Raw genomic sequence first — 19,229 nt, forward strand, 5'->3', positions numbered from 1 at the left:
TCTCTAAGTTTCAACACCACTGGTTCTCCAAACACATCATAGTTCCTTCTATCAGGGGCCTTGGGTGCTTTCTTTCCTCCCCTGCTCATTCTAGCTAACTCATTCTCATCCTTTGCATCCCGCTTACCATATCACCTCTTCTGACCCTTCAAACTTACATCGTACTCCCCAATATGTGCTCTCGTACCACTTTATAGCACGTATATACTTTGTAATTTTCACATTTATTTTGTGACGACATAATTAATGCCTATCATGTCCTATAAAATATAAAATCCAGGAGATCAGGAATAGTATGTTTTTTTCTAATTACTATATCCCCAAAACCTCCACAGTGCCTGGAACGTTATGAATTCTCTATAAATATTAATTGAATGAAGGAATGGTTTTATCTAATGATAAATTTTAGAATATCTAGAAAAATCCTAAATCACTCACAAGTATTTTAACAGAGTTTGAGCCGATTACACCTAGAAAAAGATCTCAAGTTCAGATATTCTTTGTAGTCACTTAAATTCAAGTCCATGAGCTTTTTCATAATAGCCAAGAAGACATCCTTTTGCACAAATTGAGGCTATTAGTGATGACATATCTGAATAAAAAGCATCCTCACTCCTGCTAGACGCGAGCTGTAATTTTCTCTAAAAGGCAATTTTGAGAACATTTCTATTGATTTGCAAGTCCCTCATTCACTTTACTTTGCTGCTCCCTAAATTTACCCATTCAACTTCCCTAGAATTCTTCAAAGGTTCTAGGGAAGTTGAGCCAAAGTTTGACGTTGAGAGTATCTACTCCCATCTCCATTCCCAAATATGTATCCTAAGGAAAGGCGATAGGTGATAGTTTGTACTAAGAATAACTGTGGTATGATGTATAATGCTAACTATGCTAAAAAACAGAGCAAAAGCAAGGGTAAAGTTTCCCCAAGATTTATCTCCCTTGTGACAAGGCAAGGCTGAAAGATTTCAGCCAGTAAAGAAACAATGAAAACCATTGCTTATTTAGAGTTCATTACAGTGTTTCCCCGAAAATAAGACCTAGCCAGACCATCAGCTCTAATGTGTCTTTTGGAGCAAAACTTAATATCAAACATGGTCTTATTTTACTATAAGACCGGGTCTATATAATATAATATAATATAATATAATATAATATAATATAATATAATATAATATAATACCGGGTCTTATATTAATTTTTGCTCCAAAAGACTCATTAGAGCTGATTGTCCAGCTAGGTCTTATTTTCAGGGAAACATGGTAGTTTTATAGCCTGTAACTCTACCCTGAAGGGGACTAGGTAGCAAGCCTCCGACCTCATCAGAGATGGATGGGGGTGAGGGTAACACAACACTGAGTGTGCTTCGTGCCCCTGAACTGTGCACTTACACATGGTTGATGTGGTAAATTTCATGTGTGTATTTCTTAGCGCAATAAAAACAGAATAAGTGCCTTAAATGGCAGCTCCATCGTCATGTGAGCTCCTGGGACAGTGTCATGATGGGAGTTAACACTGGGCAAGTGCGCGCCAGGCACCTTGGCACGTGCTATACATATAAAGTATAACCGGCCAATCCCATAATAATCCCACAAATGACCCCTTATTACAGGTGACGAGACTGAGGTGCTCAAAGGTAAGTGCTTTGCTCATGGTCACTCAGAGCAGGGGGCCGGGCTCACATGTGGGTAGTCGGAGCCCCTAGCCCTGCTGGCAGTGGGCCAGGGAAGATGGGCGCATCCCCAGGAGAGAGCAGGGCGGGGGCTCTCCTTCTACCGTGCCCTGCTCCTGCTTCTTGCCGCCCTCACCTGGGGCAGTCCCATGAGGAGGCTGGCACAGCTGGGAAAGCAGCTGCTGACAGAGGTGTAGGCATTGCGGAAGATCAGGCTGCGGGAGGCCAAGACGTCCAGGTGAGGGGTGGTGATGGCACTGTTGTTGTAGGCACCACTCTCAAAGCCTCCGTCATCGGCTGAGGAAGGCAGAGACACAGAGAACACAGCAGGCTGGGCTCAGGAGCCATGTGTGGGAGGGGGGGCCTGGCTACTGCTGCAGTGGCCTGGGCCAGTGACACCCAGGCAGGTGTGCTACCCGGGAGGGCATCATACCTGGGAGAGCATGATGTCCAGGTGGGCTGGGTGGGCATGAGATTTGGCAGGCGTGATACCCAAGTGGGAATGCTACCAGACACGTATGAAAACCGGGTGAGCATATTAGCAGGCAGGCTTGATAATTTGGTGGACAGGGTACCCAGGCAGGCTTGATATGTGGGTGGTCATGTTAACAGGCAGGTGTGACTGAGCAGTGCTGGGCTCCACAGACACTGCACAGGGATGTGGGTCCACGTGCAGCGTGCCTGGGAGAGGGGGAGTTGATGGGTGCTCTCACTCTCACACTCTCACAGTGGAGACTCTTTATGTTACAATTAGCTGAAGGGCTGGCCAGAGACCACAAAGTTAATCAGGAAGTTAATCACGGACCATGGCAGTGAGAAACTGTCTGGGGATAGCCTCTCAGGGGACATAGAGAGGCAAGTTAGAAATGTTTTTGGAGCAGCGTGTCTTGAGCCCCCAGGCTCTTATGTTACAGGAGGATCACTGGGCTTTTTGCCAAGACTTACATCCACAATAGTTAAGCCTGGCATATGTGGTGTATGTGTTGTCATGCAAGGTTGCCAGGATGCCATTGAACAGTCATTTGCCTTCAAACCAGGAAATGAAATCTCCTCCGAGGCCATCGACTCTGCCTTTTTACTGTGTTTTAGACCAAGTTGAAGGTTATGGAAATGGACATATTTTCTTCCTTCCTTCTTTTAATTATGTATGTCTTGCTAGTAAAAATCATGCTACTTAGCTACCATTAGTTTGATTTGAGATTTGAATTTTATTTTCAGCCACACCTTTAAGTAATTTTTTGAATTGTTAGTTTTTCTCATTTTTTTCCTATGTGACAAAAACCAGTTACATGACTAAGAATTTGCCTAAACCATAGCACAGAATGTCCTGTGAAAGTCACATAAAAATACATATATGATTTTCTGTGATTAGCTATTAGAAAACCCAATATTTGGTAGATTATATGTACATTTGGAAGTTAACTTTAGATCTTACAGTCTGGATCGCGATATTTTATTTTTAAAATTAATTTATTTCCAATTACAGTTGATATACAATATTATGTTAGTTTCAGGTGTAAAACACAGTGATTGGACATTAAAACACAGTGATTATACCTTATGAAGTGATCACTCCAATAAATCTAGTACCCATCTGACACCATACATAGTTATTTCAATATTATTGACTATATTCTCTATGCTGTACTTAACATCCCTGTGACTATTTTTATAACTGGAAATTTGTACTTCTTAGTCCCTTTCACCTTTTTCACCCATCACCCTAACGCTCTCCTATCTGGTGACCATTAATTTGTTCTCTGTATTTACGAGTTTCTGTTTTGTTCATTTATTTATTTTTTTAGATTCAAAACATAAGTGAAATCATATGGTATTTGTCTTTCTCTGTCTGTCTTATTTCACTTACCACAATACTGTCTAGGTCCATCCATGTTGTTGCAGATGGCAAGATTTCATTCTTTTTATGGCTGAGTAATATTCCGTTATATAGATGTACCAACTTTTCTTTATCTATTTGTCTATCGATAGACACTTAGGTTGCTTCCATATCTTGGCTACTTTAAATAATGCTGCAGTGAACATAGGGGTGCATATATCTTTTTGAATTAGTGTTTTGGATTTCTTTGGATAAATACCCACAAAAGGAATTTCTGGGCATGTGGTAGTTCTATTTTCAACTTTTTGAGGAACCTCCATACTGTTTTCCATAGTTGCACCAATTTATAATCCCACCAACAGTCCACAAGGGTTCCCTTTTCTCCACATCCTCGCCGACACTTTTTATCTGTTGATTTATTTTTGATGGCCAGTCTGACAGTGTGAGGTGATATATTGTGGTTGTAATTTGCATTTCCCTGATGCCTAGTGATATCGAGCATCTTTTATATGTCTGTCGATAAGGGGTTTATATCAAAATATGTAAGGAATTCATATAACTTAACACCAAAAAAACCAAACAATCTGATTAAAAAATGGGCAGAGGACCTGAATAGACATTTCTCCAAAGAGGACATACAGATAGATCAAGATGTTTTAACTGATAACAATAACTAGATTGTAGGCTTCGTGAGATCTGCAACAGTCTTTAATTTTATTGTATAAGTGAGTATATTGCAGAGTGTAGGCACTGGGCACAAAGTCTACAATGAATAGATGCATGTTAATTGTCTTTTTCAATAAAATATTTTTCTTTTTTCTTTTATTAAATAGAGATGAAATCACTATCACTGTAAAATTCACCAGTCGCTTCCTCTATCCTGCTGAAGCTTCATTAATATTAATTTCAAAACCTGCGAAATCAATAGGAGGCACTACATTGACTTTTACTCTTAAGGGTAAAGTCCGCAGTTTTAAAGCCATTGTAAGTAAATTTTACCGATTTTGTATGTCTTCGCTTCTCTTCTCAGGTCATGGAGTATCCCAAACACAGCTGTTCTTCCAAGTTTTATCTTCTGGCAGCTCTTGTTCCTGGAGATCGTGTGTGTACTTACATTTGCTCCATTTTTGGCTTCATGAATGATATTCTTACTATGATTCTCATTCTGTAGAAATAAGTCTCCGATTTCATAATAGGATTTGAAAGGACTTGTATTAAGTATTCCTTTAAGGTCATATTTTTAGGATTACTATACATTTGTGCTTTTCTTGAAAGACTCGCTCATTATACACAGTAACTTACATACTCTTCTGCCATGGAGACTTGTGATTTAAGTTAAAGCAGAACCTGGCCTGAGTCTGTTTTTGTTTGAATGAAGGATTGGTGGTTTACATGGTAAAGAAAATGTTTCTCTTCTCTGATACAAACATTCATCAATTTATCTGGCGTGTCCTGCCGATCGAATCCCTTGTAAAAATAATACTAAGATTGGCATTTATTGAGAGGTGATAATGTTCCGGGGTTCTGTTTTTATCTCAAAGGATGGGGGAGAAGGAGTTTCAAAATTTCTATAACATGGTTGTGACATTGCTATGGCTGACTCTTTGTAGTTGTTATTTTGTCTAAATATCATTTTCTACCAGACATCTATAGTACAGAAGAAGTAAATTTATTATGTTGCCAGATTTCCGTATAAGTTATAAAGAATTTTAAGTGTGCAGTGACATGAGTAGGAAGTAAAGAGAATGACTCTAGTAAGGGCCAGTTGCGTGAGGAGAGCATTAAGATGTTCACATGGACAGACTGGCTTATTAGAGAATGATGCCCAGAACAGGAAGCAGGCATTGTGTTGTCACTGAGATGTGTATTGTGTGTGGTCTTCTGATTGTCTCCTGAATAATGAACTCTTACACTTCCCAACCCTCTCACACAAATTGTCTGAAACAAAACGTTGCTTTGCCACGTGTATCTAAGAGACATGGATGGTTTTAGCCTGTCATCAACGTGGCTCTGGGCCAGAAAAGCTGACACTTAAAGCTCATGAGGCTCTGTTTACTTGTTCATCTGCCTACTCATGGTCTTAGTCACCAGGAGGCAGATTGGATAATAATGAGTCATAAAAGAAGAACATGATCAAGTTTGAAAATGTGGAATTCCTAGAATCTGTTCTCTATGGATGTCCTTTGGGTAATTTGAATTTTAAATTTTATATTCGTGCTTTTATTATAATACAAATATGTCAGTGTAGCCACCTCATTGTAAACACAGGCATTCCACACTCACACACTCATACACAGATATCCGTGCACTCACACATCTGTGTGCACACACACCTACCTCTTCGTTATGTATTAGGTGTATATATATATATATATATATATATATATATATATATATATATGACTACTTAATTTGTAAATGTGAAATCATGCTCAGTCATTAACAACATATTTTAAGGAAATCAATTTGGGAGACACTGATGTGACAGGGAGGTCAGTTGTTAGCGCAGTACCATGGATTGGTGATGAAGTGAAATCTATTTTTATTCTTTCTCAGATTTTAGCAGTACACTATGGGAAAAGGGGACTTACATAAATTAATATTGTAATATTTAAATGGGCAGGTTTTTAGATACTTTAAACATATATTTTAGAATTCTGATTATTCTTTTTTGTTCTTACCATTTATTTATTTATTTATTTTATCTTAGGGTACTATGCAGTGCAATTCCCCATGTTATAAATGGACAGAATTGACAGTGATGGTTAAAAATCCTTTCCATATTGCTGGGGATTTCAAGTAAGTTGTTGTTTTGGTATAAACTCATTGCAATTAGCCATATCCAGCCTTAAGGGAAATATGTAATTTTCTTCAACATGAACTTCTATTTTGATGAGGAATTTCATGTATTGACATCGCCATAAATTTATAAGCATTATCAGCTGAAAATAGAACAAATAATGAAGGTCAGTCAATTTTCCTTGAAATGCTATCTGATCTATACAAAGCTAAGGCTGATGATATCAAATTTATATATTTTGTCTGTCAGCTTTCTGTTTGTTGAGATTTACTGTCCTTTAAATTAAAAAAATTATAATTAATAGACTTTTTTCACTTCTAATTTTATTCCATCTGTTAATTTTTAAAAGTGAAATATTGATTCAAGCAGAAAATTCATTTTTATTTAAGGTCTCATGGTTGATGAAAACTGCAGACTAAGTATGCATTTGTGTGTCTTAAGATTTAATAACAATAGCAACTAATAACAATAGTATAGATTTGAGATGAAAAGAGAATGCAATGCTTAATTATTATTTTATGTCACATTAGAAAAATTTCTATAAATTTACATGTTAAGGGAGAATATGGACAATGATATCTTATATACTGCTTAAATTATGAATTCTTCCCACCAGCTTTACAAATCAGATCCTCACCATAATATTTGTTTTGAGAACGTAGGTTGTATGTATACTTATTAATATTTGATCATTCCCAGTTTTAAAAATCATTGTATATGTAGGATTTTGGTTGTTTCTTATTAACAATATCATTTATTGTCGACAAAATAAAAATTATCTCGTTAAAAACAGTTATTGGTGAATTAATGGGTCCCAAGTTCAGTGAGGGAGAATTTTATTGATTATATTTTTAATAAAGTTATATTGAAATGTAAGGGACAAAACATGTTGAAATATGTGACATTAATCTAGAATTAAAATATGCCCTGAAATGAACCAAATGACTGACTGCAGTTCTTCAGAGGAAATCAGGATCAAACACATTTAGCCTTGTATTATAGTGGAAGAGCTAAAAGAAAATTTCAAAGTTCCAGGAATTGGTAGAATATTAAAGTTTTATGTTTCTCAAAAACATCATAATATGTTATTGTTACTTTATGATTTATCTCAGATCAAATTAAAATTGTTACTTCTTGGGAGGGGTGCATGGCTTGGAAGAGGACATAATTGTTAATTGGGGTAATTTGACTCCATCCTCGTGAATTGTGGCCCTCAAATTTAGTCAATGGACATATAATCTCAAAATTTTAAAACAAATCACAAAATTTCTAAAAATCAATATTTTATATGAGGCATATATTAACTTTTAAAATTTAAAAATAATAGCATAGTAAGAAAGGAAATGTAATGCCAATTCTTTTGATGTTATAAATAGTATAACAATAAGTGACCTAGTTTTAGTATTACAGTTACAAAAATGATTGGGATCTAGTTATTATTAATAATCTCCTATTAAAAGTACTTTAAAATAAAGTAAAAATGTTCATGTATTTTCCCCAAATTATATGTGGCACAATGACCAGATTTGACCATTTTTTATGAAAACTGAACATTACTTTGAACAAAAAAGGCAACCCAGTGTAGATTTAACAGAGAAGGGATTAGCTCCCATACTAATCTGTCTACCAGATTAGTGGTTCTCAAATTCTGTTTTTCAGACTGCAACTATTACTTGCTCTGAAATTTTTTTGCATGTTGTAAGATTGGTTTGCTAGTATTTTGCATTTATAATCATAGGTTTAATAGTGTAATTCCCTTTTCTTGTGATAACTTTATCTGTATTTTGTATCATTAATACTAGCCTCAGGGAATGATTTTGGAAATGGTCTTTTCTATTCTGTTTGTTGGAAGAATTTATGAAGGATTGATTATTCTTTGAAAGAACTCACAATTGAAGCTATCTGGTTCTGAGCTTTGCTTTGTGGGAAGTTTATTTAATTACTAATTCTGTCTCTTTACTTGTTATGGGCCTAATCAGATTTCCTATTTCTTCTTGAAACAGTTTTGGTATTCTAGTTTGTACCATTTTAGGAATTTGTGCATTTTCTTCCACATTATTTAATTTTTGACACAGATGTTTTCATAGTATTCCCTTATAATTCTTTTTTTTTTCCTGGAAAGTCAGTAGTAATAGCCCTGTTTCCACCCCCCACCCCCGCCTTTTTTTAGTAATTTGATTGTTCTTTCCTTTATTTTTTTCCCCTCTCCTTTATTTTTGATCAGTCTAGGTAAATTACAGGTTTGTCAATAGGTAAAGGTTTGTCAATGTTGTTGATCATTTCACAGAACCTTATTTTGGTTTCCTTGATATTCTCTATTTTTTTGTGTGTTGTTGTTTTTTTTTTTAAAGTATAATTAATATACAAAAATCCTGCACATGATTAATGTATACAATTTGATTAGTTTGGACATATGCATACAATCATGATACTATCACCACAATCAAGGTAATAAACATATCCATCACTTCCAAAACTTTTCTTGTGGTCCTTTTCTTTGTGTTTTTTTTTTGTAGTAAGAATGCTTAACATGAGATTTACCCTCTTAACAAATGTGTAAGTACACAATACTGTGTTTTTAACTGTAGGCACTATGTTATATAGGACATGTCTAGGATTTATTCATCTTGCATGACTGAAACTTTATACAACTCCCCAATTCATCTTCCTCCCAGCCCCTTGTGACTGCCATTCTATTCACTGCTTTATGAAGTTTGACTATTTTAGATTCCTCATGTAAATGAAATGGAATCATACAGTATTTGTCTTTCTTAGACTGGCTTATATCTCTTAGTATAATGTCCCCAAGTTTCGTCCATGTTGTCATATATTGCAAGATTTTCTTCTTTTTTAAGGATGAATAATATTCCACTGTCACACACACACACACACACACACACACACACACACATTTTCTTTATCCATTCATCTGTCGATGGACATTTGGGTTTGGATTGTTCCCATATCTTGGCTATTATGAATAATGCTGCAGTGAACATGAATGTGATGATATCTCTTTGAGATCCTGATTTAAATTCCTTTGGATAAATACTTAGAAGTGGGATTGCTGTATGTTATGGCAGTTCTGTTTTTAATTTTTTGAGGACCCTCCATACTGTTTTTTCATCATGACTGCACCAATTTACATTCCCACCAACCGCATACCAGTGCTCCCTTTCTTCCATATACTCACCAACATGTATTATCTCTTGCTTTTTGTGTAACAGCCATCCTAACAGGTGTGAGGTGATATCTAATTATGGATTTGATTTGCATTTCCCTGATTATTAGTGATGTTGAACACCTTTTTATATACCTGTTAGCCGTCTCTGTTGTCTTTGGAAAAATGTCTAGTTAAGTTCTTTGGCCATTTTTAATTGGGTTATCTGTTTTGTTTTTTAATTATGGAATTATAGGAGTTTCTTATATATGTTAGATGTTAACCCCTTATCAGATAATGGTTTACAAATATTTTATCCCACTCCATAGGTTGCCTTTAACTATTGATTGTTTCCTTTGCTGTGCAGAAGCTTTATAGTCTGATCTAGTCCTATTTGTCTATTTTTGCTTTTGTTGCCTGTGTTTTTGGTGTCATAGCCAAGAAGGCATTGCCAAGACCAATGTTAAGAAGCTTTTCCCATATGTTTTCTTCTAGGAGAATTACAGCTGCAGGTCTTTAATGAATTTAAGTCTTTAATTCATTTTCAGTTGATTTTTGTGTATAGTGTAACATAGGGTCTGATTTTACTCTTGTGTGTATAGTTATCCAGTTTTCCCAACATCGTTCATTGATGGGACTCTCCTTTTTCATTGTATATTCTTGTCACCCTTGTTGAAGATCAGTTGATGGTTTATTTCTAGGGTCTTCTATTCTTTATTCTGTATGTCTGTGTTTATACCAGTACCATACTGTTTTAATTACTGTAGCTTTGTAATAGATTTTAAATCAGGACGTGTGATACCTCTATCTTTGTTCTTTTTTTCAAGATCACTTTGGCTATTCTGGGTCTTTTGTGGTTCCATATAAATTTTAGGATTGCTTTTTTCTCTATCTGTAAAGAATGTCATTGGGATTTTGGTGGGGATAGCACTGAATCTGAAGATTGTTTTGTTGTATAGCACATCTCTAGTACTTACTCATCTTGCATAATTGAAAATTTATACAACTCCCCATTTCATCCTCAACTTTGTATGGACATTTTAACAATATAAGACTTCCAATCTATGAACAAAGACCATCTTACCATTCTTTTTGTGTGTCTTTTAAAATATTTCACCAATGTAGTACAGTTTTTGGTGTACAAGCTTCTTATTTCCTTGGTTCTATTTATTCCTTAGTATTTTACTCTTTTTCATGCTATTGTAAATAGAATTGTTTACTTAATTTCCTTTTCAGATAGTTTGTTGTTAGTGTATAAAAAAGCAACTTTTTAATGCTGATTTTACATCTTGCAATTTTACTGAATTTATTAGTTCTAACATTTTTGTGTGTGTGGGGCGGCTGGGGGAGGTATTTAGCCTTTTCTATACCTAAGTTCATGTTATCTACAGAGATAATTTTACTTCTTCCTTTCTGACTTTGATGCCTTTTATTTTTCTTGCTGTGTCTAGGACTTCCTGTATGTACTATGTTGTATAGAAGTGATGAAAGTGAGCATCTGTGTTTTGTTTCTGATCTTCCAGGAAAAGCTTTCAGGTTTTCATCATAGAGTATGATGTTAATACGGTGGGCTTGTCATCTATGAATTTTATTATTTTGAGGTGTTTCTTCTATTCCTAGTTTGTTGAGAGTTTTTATCATGAAAAGATGTTGAATTTTGTTTAATACTTTTTCTGTATCTATGGAGATGATTATATGATTTTTCATCTTTCAACCTATTAATGTAGTATATCACATTTATTGATATCTGCATGTTGAACCATCCTTGCAGCTCAGGATAAATCACACTTGATAGTGGTATGTGATCCTTTCAATGTGCTGTTGAATTTGATTTGTTTATATTTTGTTGAGGATGTTTTGCATCAATGATCGGCAGGTATATTGGTCTGTAATTTTCTTTTTTTGTCATATCTTTGTCTGGCTTTGCTATCAGGGTAATGTTGATATACTAAAATGAGTTTGAAAGTGTTTACCATTATAAAATGTCTCTCTTCATCTACAGTTTTTTGTTGTTATTTTAAATTCTATTATGTCTGGTATTAGTATAGCTGCCCTAGATTTCTTGTAGTTGTATGCATGATATATGTTTTTCTGTTTTTTTGCTTTCAGTCTATTTCTATCTTTGAATTTAAAGTGTATCTCTTGTAGAAACCATATAGTTGGATCTTGTTTTGTTTGTTTTTAAACCTGATCTTATAATTGCTACCTTTTGATTGCATTGTTTAATGCATTGACATGTTATTACTGATATAGTTCGATTTACATCAGCCTACTTCTATTTATTTTTCTATATATTTCATGTCTATTTTTGTTCATCTATTCTGCCATAACTGCTTTATTTTACAGTAAGTGAATATTTTCTAATGCAGCATTTTAATTTTTTAAAATGACTTTTTAACTGTATTTTTGGAGTTATGTCCTTAGTGGTTACATTAGGGTTTACCAAATTCATCTTACCATAATCAGATTCAGATATATGCTAACTTAATTCTACTGAGACTCACAGTGTTACTCTTATATAGCTCTATTTCCTTTCCCCTTTTTTGTGGTATTTTTGTCATACATATTATATCAATAGTGTTACAATAATTAATAATGTTATAATATTTGTGAATTTTTTTTATTTTGTGTAATTTTTATAATCTTAAGAAAGCTGAGAGAAGAAAGGGCAGTATCAGTTTTCTGGGGCTGCCATAACAAAGTACTACAGGTGAGGTGGCTTAAACCACAGAAACTTACTTTGTCACAGTTTTGGAGGATAGAAGTCCAAGATCAACTGTGTTGGCAGATTGGGTTTCTGAGCCCTCTCTCCTTAGCTTGCAGATGGCTACCTTCTGTGTTCTTACATGGTCTTTTCTCTGTATGTGTAGATCCCTGATGTTTCTTCGTATGTGTACATTTCCTCTTTGAAAGGACACCAGCCAGAATGGAGTATGGCCAACTCTAACGGCCTCATTTAAACCTAATCACATTTTAAAGGCTCTATCTGTAAATACAGTCACATGGTAGGAGTACTAGGAGTTGCAGCTTAAACATACGAAGTTTGGGGTGGGGGGGGCACAATTCAGCCCATAACAGACAGTATATATTTATAGTTTTCATTATATTTAAGCCATTTATTTATTATTTCTGTTTTCCATTATTTGTTCCTATGGATTCATGTTACCTCCTGGATTTTCACAGCCCAATCCAGGTTCACTCTCAACCATCTCATTTTTTTATTTCTATTTTTTGGCAGAAATACAAATGTACCATAGCATAAACTATTATAGGGTAAATATATTTGTATTTGAGTCAAGAAAAAGAACTTTGCACACCATTCTGTATCTCCTCTTTCCTCCTTGGAGAAATTGCTGTCTTGACTTTCATAGTAATCAGGAAAGTGGCATGCACAAGTGTGCATCTCAGGGCACTGGAGTTTAGTCTTCCCCATTAAAAAAAATTCATGTGGCTTTTAAATGATTTACAGGTTCCTTCACCATCTCTTTTCCTTACAATCATATGTTGAAGAACATGGGCTCTTTGACATGCATTTGCCAGTAGTCTGGATTTTGCCAATTTCATTTTCATGCTGCAGCTTCACATGTTCTTTTGTAAGTTGTCTGGTTTGCTAATTGGCAGCTAGATACAGCAGCATGGTTAGGGTCATGTTCAATCCCTTTGACATGGAAATGATACATTCTTTTATCAGGAAGCATGTAAAATCTTTTTGTCTGTTTTTGAAATGTTAGCAGCCATTAACCAATGCGTATATTCATTATTCATTGGGGGTTGCAAAATAGTGATATCCCATCTCTATCATTGCTAGTATATGAAATATATTAGTTGGAATATTTTTATAAAGAGAACTTCCCATGATCTATTTGGTTATTCAATGCTATGGTTCATGTACGAAAAGTAAGATAAATACTTGTATTTAATTTTTCCCTTTTTTTCTTTCTTTTTACCTTTTGACCCTCTTCATCCATTTCTCCCATCCATCCCATGCCCACCTCTGGCAACCACCAGTCTGTTCTCTGTATCTATGAGCTGGTATTTTGTTTTGTTTTGTTTAGATTTCATATATAAGAGAGATTATACCGTATTTGTCTTTCTCTGTTTGACTTATTTCTTTTAGCATAATATCCTTGATGTCTATCCATGTTGTCACAAATGGCAATATTTAATTCTTTTTTATTACCCATCTCTTCACCCCCACTGCCTCTTGTCAACCATCAGCGTATTCTCTATACATCTGTGAGTCTATTTCTGTTTTGTTTTATTTGTTTATTTGTTTTGTGTTCTTAGATTCTACATATAAGTAAAATCACATGGTATTTGTCGTTCTCTTATTTCACTTAGCATAATACCCTCTAGGTGCACCCATGTTGTTGCAAATGGGAAAATTTTATATCTTTTTATTGCCGGTAATATTTTATTACACACACACACACACACACACACACACACACACACACACACACAGAGGGTGCCAAAAAAATGTATACACATTTTAAGAAAGGAAAAAACTGTATTAAAATTACGCTGATGGTAACCACTTTGAGCACCTCTTGTAATTGTAGAAGTCAAACGTGACTTGTATTCATCTTTTGTTATCGCTATATAGTATTACAATTTTAATACATTTTTTTCCTTTCTTAAAATGTGTATACTTTTTTTGCCATGTATGTATGTATATATGTGTATATATATATACACATATATACATACATATATGTATATATATATATATATATATATATATATATTTATATATATGACAATTTCTTTATCCTTTCATCTATTGATAGTTACCTAGGTTGCTTCCATATTTTGGCCATTGTAAATAATGCTGCAAGGAACATAGGTGTACACATACCTTTTTGAATTAGTGTTTTTGTTTTCTTTGGATAAATACCCAGAAGTGGTATTGCTGGGTTGTATGGCAGCTCTAGTCTTAATTTTTTGAAGAGCCTCCATATGGTCTTTCATAATACTTACACCAATTTACTGTCCCACCAGCCGTGTACAAAGCTTCCCTTTTCTCCACATCCTTGCCAGTACTTGTTGATTTTTGGATGATGGCTATTCTAACAGGTGTAAGGTTATATCTCATTATGGTTTAATTTCCATTTTCCTGATGATTAGTGATGTTGAGCATCTTTTCATATACCTGTTGGCCATCAGTATGTCTTTTTGGGAGAAATAATCTATTCAGATCTTCTGCCTGTTTTTAAATTGGATATATATACACATATATGTATATATATATATGTCCATATGTGTACATGTATCCCCACACACACACACACACACACACACCAGGGTGCCAAAAAATGTATACACATTTTAAGAGATGTTATCTATGTATTACTTTTCAGAGTTGAGTTGCGGTAGCAATGTGTAGTATGACATTTGCTCAAAAGGTTGCATTAATCAGATGAATGCTAGCATTACCACGTGACAGGCAGGACAGTCAAAGAAAATGGTGGAAGCACGGTTGTCATTCGAGCAGCACAAGACCATTTTGAAGTGGTATTTTAAATTCGAGAACATCGTGAAAGTACAGCGACAATGGAGGTGTGAGTATGTAACAGAACCTCCAGCATGACTAACAATTGCATGCATTCATGATAAGTTTGAGACACATCGTACTGTGTGAAGAATTCGAAACAGCATGCGCAGCAGTACAAGTAGATACTTTGGTCAACATTGCTCAAGCAGTAGTTCGCCGTAATCAGACGTGTCTGGATGCTGATGGTAACCACTTTGAGCACCTCTTGTTATTGCAGAAGTCAAACATGACTTGTATTCATCTTTTGTTATTGGTATATATTGAGTATTACAATTTTAATAGTTTTCCTTTCTTAAAGTGTGTATACAGCTTTTGGCACCCTCTGCATATGTATGTACATGGTGTGATCAGAAAACATGGTGAATGTTTAAATTTAAAAAATCATTACAGTAAAAGACACATAGCCATTAATCCCCCTCAAAATACTTCCCCTTGCTTCTAACACACTTATCCCGTCATTCTTGCCACTTTCTGAAGCAGTTTTGGAAGTCCTGTTTCGTGAATATCCTTACTTCATCCTCCATCATGGCAACACTTTGTGTCACATATCGCTTCTGGTACGGCAATTTCTGTCAAATAAAAACATTACGGTGTGTCCTCATCCACCTTACTCACCGGAACTGGCACCATGTGACTTCTGGCTCTTCCCCAAAGTCAAAATGACCATGAGAAGAAATGCTTTGAATAGATTCAGGAGATTGAGGCAACAACAGCAGCACAACTAAAGACTTCACAAAAGAAGACTTCCAGAGCTGCTTCAGAAAGTGGCAAGAACGATGGGATAAGTGTGTTCGAAACGAAGGGAAGTGTTTTGAGGGGGATTAATGGCAATGTGTCTTTTACTGTAATACAATTTTTTTTATTTAAACATTTACTGTATTTGTTGATCACACCTTATATACTACATATACGTTCTTCAGTTGTTCGGTTCTTCACATATTTTCCATATTAGTCCCTTATCGGATATATGATTACAAATATTTTCTCCCATTCTGTAGGTTGTCTTTTCATTTTGTTGAGGATTTTCTTTGCTGTATAGAAACATTTTAGTTTGATGTAGTCCCGCTTGTTTATTTATGGTTTTGTTGCTTTTGCTTTTGCTGTCAGATTCAAAACATCATTGTCAAGGAGCTCACTGTCTATGTTTTCTTCCAGGAGTTTTATGGTTTCAGGTCTTATGTTCATGTTCATTGTGAGTTAATTTTCATGTATAGTGTAAGATAGTGGTCAAGTTTTAGTCTTTTGCGTGTGGCTATCCAGTTTTCCCAACACCATTTATTGAAAAGACACCTTTGCATAATCTTGGCTCCTTAGTTGTAAATTAATTGACCATATATGTGTGGGTTTATTTCTGTGCTGTCTTCTGTTCCATTAATCTATATATCTTTTTATTGCCAATTCCTTACTGTTTTAAATACTATAGCTTTGTAAGATAGTTTGAAATCAGGGCACATGGTGGCTCCAGCTTTGTTTACCCACCTCATTTTTCAAATTGTTTACCTTTTCCTTTCTCTTTCTACTGTCCTAGTAATTCCATTACACATATGTTGGTGCACTTAATGGTGCACTATGTATGTATGAGACTGTTTTTTTCTTTATTGTGTCTCTCTGTGTTCTTCAGATTACAATCTATTAATCTTCAGTGGTTTTTTTTTTTCCTGCCACCTCAAATCCACTGTTGAACTGCTTTAGTGATTTTTTTCATATCTGTCATTGTAGTTGACAACTCCAGAATTTCCATTTGGCTCTTTTAATAATTTCAGTCTCTCTTTTTTTTTTTTTTCCCCCAAGTCAAGTTGTTGTCCTTTCAATCCTAGTTTTGGACGGTGCAGTTCAGCTTCAAGGTGTTGTCCTTTCAGTCTTAGTTGTGGAGGGCGCAGCTCAGCTCCAGGTCCAGTTGCCGTTTCTAGTTGCAGAGGGTGCAGCCCACCATCCCTTGTGGGAGTCGAACTGGCAACCTTGTGGTTGAGGGGATGCGCTACAACCAACTGAGCCATCTGGGAGCTCAGCGGCAGCTCAGCTCAAGGTGCCATGTTCAATTTTAGTTGCAGGGGGCGGAGCCCACCATCCCTTGTGGGACTCGAGGAATTGAACTGGCAACCTTGTGGTTGAGAGCCCACTGGCCCATGTGGGAATCGAACTGGCAGCCTTCAGAGTTAGGAGCATGGAGCTCTAACCGCCTGAGCCACCGGGCCGGCCCTCAGTCTCTTTTTTTGATATTCTCTATTTGATGTTCTTCTATACTTTGGAATTAATCATTTTACTTGACCTATTTTCAAGTGCACTGGCTCTTTTACCACCTCAGTCTTGCTGTTGAGTCCCTCTAGTGATTTTTTATTTCAAGTATTGTACTTTTTAAGTCGAGAATTTATAATTGGTTCTTTTGTATAATTTCTCTTTATTCATAGTCTTTATTTGGTGAGACATCATTGTCTGTCGTAGGTAGAGTTGAAGATCTTTGATATATTTTGTGGATCTAGCTAGCTACTGCAGCCCTGCTTACGGGCACCTTGTTCCCCAGATCTTCCCTTTATGTTTTATCAGGCTCTTATTTGATTCAACTGCTGTAGCAGCCTCAGTACAACTGCTACTGATTGTTTCAGAAAAAACGTCCTGGGGATATGTGTTTTCCTTTGAGTCAGGTCAAATAAAGACAACACCTTGCAAATTGAGTTTTTCCAGGGAGCTGCAAGACAGGTTAAACAATAACCATGCCTAGGGATTGGATGTTTTAGAAGAGCTCTAATCTCAGTATGTCCCCTCATGGGGCTGCAAGCCTGTGGGTTTTTACAACTACCTTGGTTGCAAGGCTGCTAGTTTTCAAGGCTACTGCCCAGCTATGCAGAGGAGGATGGGAGTTGCAACATAACAGGCCTAAGGCTACAGATTCTACTACTTTTACCAATGTTTGGCTGTTTTTCTTGAATAAACACTGATCAGATTGTTGCAAGCTTTTTCTTAATTAACCAGAGTTCAGAAAAAGTTAATTTGACAATTTTTTTCCAGTGTGTTTGTAAGCTTTTATAAAGGGGTGAATATATGGTGGGTCTAACTCTGCCATTCCCTGGCTTTCTTTTCCTGCTATCCTAGTTTTATTGTTTAAAGGATGCTTTTTGTTTTAAATTAGACTCTTGCTTCTCAAAGTGTGATCCTTGGATCAGCCAAATCAACAGCACCTGGGAACTTGTAGAAAACCAGACTATCAGGCCTATTCCAATCCAGTTGAGTCAAATCTGCCTTTAACAGCATCTCCAGAGTATTTGCTTGTACATTAATGTTAGACCAGGGCTGGTCTAAGTCAGGATTGCTCAAAGTTTAATCGGTAGACAAGCCATTTAAAAAACATTGGGGGAGCTTTCTTAGGTGGAGGTTCCTGGAACCCATGCCAGACCGACTATGTCAGAATTCACGCAAATCGAAGCTTGAGAATCTGCCTAACAAGCTCTCCAGATGATGATCATACAACTGCTTTAGAAACTGCAGTAATCAAATAGGATTTTTGTCCATTTTAATGGCAATTTGTATTTCATGTTTACAATTAATGTGTCTATTTTAAGGAAAGCATGTTTACTATAATTAAGCAGGGACTTTTCAAACAACCATATTTTATCTCAAAATCATACATGTATAGTATATGAAAAATTTAATATTTATTATATTGGTTTAGTCTTTTTATTTGTGTATCAAATTGTATTATCCTTGTGATTGTTTTTTAACCAGAACAAATTGTCTCCAAAATAACATGGCCCAGTGATTCACTTTGGATTTAAAATATAAAGAATATAAAGATAAAAATATAAAGAAACATTGTAAATTTTTCTGCCTCATAATCTTATGAGATTTAAATGAGAATTCAGTGCCTGACTTTAAATTTGAATTATGCTCTGGAGAAGAATTCTTCCTACATTTGCTTATCTCTAACTTTACAATGATACAAGCAAATCAAGTAGTCTGATACATACATGTTTTACATGGTTCATAGTTTACATTTTATTGCAGTTAATCTTGTTTAAAAGCTTTTAGTATTAAATAGTCATATAATTCCTTACAACGCTTATATGAAAGCATCAGAAATATCAAGTTCAAACAAAAGGACAGAAACTGATGTTAACATTCATTATATTAACATTAGGACATATGTATATTTTGCATTTTAGTTTCTATATGCAGTTGTGTTTGTATTTGTGAATGTGTTTCAAGACTGAAACG

At 35.5% G+C, this 19,229-nt stretch overlaps 1 protein-coding gene across 1 annotated transcript in view; it reads left to right on the plus strand.

Moving 5' to 3' along the window:
- Positions 1–19,229, plus strand: part of CFAP47 (cilia and flagella associated protein 47) — a 372,118-nt gene that overhangs the window by 194,608 nt on the left and 158,281 nt on the right. Inside the window, exons 38-39 of the mRNA XM_088794865.1 lie at positions 4,340–4,490; positions 6,217–6,305. Coding sequence (XP_088650991.1) covers positions 4,340–4,490; positions 6,217–6,305 — 240 coding nt within the window. The remainder of the gene's footprint in view (positions 1–4,339; positions 4,491–6,216; positions 6,306–19,229) is intronic.

This window comes from Rhinolophus sinicus, chromosome 18 (genome assembly GCF_057876585.1).
Source record: "Rhinolophus sinicus isolate RSI-liver-muscle chromosome 18, RSI-T2T, whole genome shotgun sequence".
In the NCBI taxonomy this organism is placed as follows: Eukaryota; Metazoa; Chordata; class Mammalia; order Chiroptera; family Rhinolophidae; genus Rhinolophus; species Rhinolophus sinicus.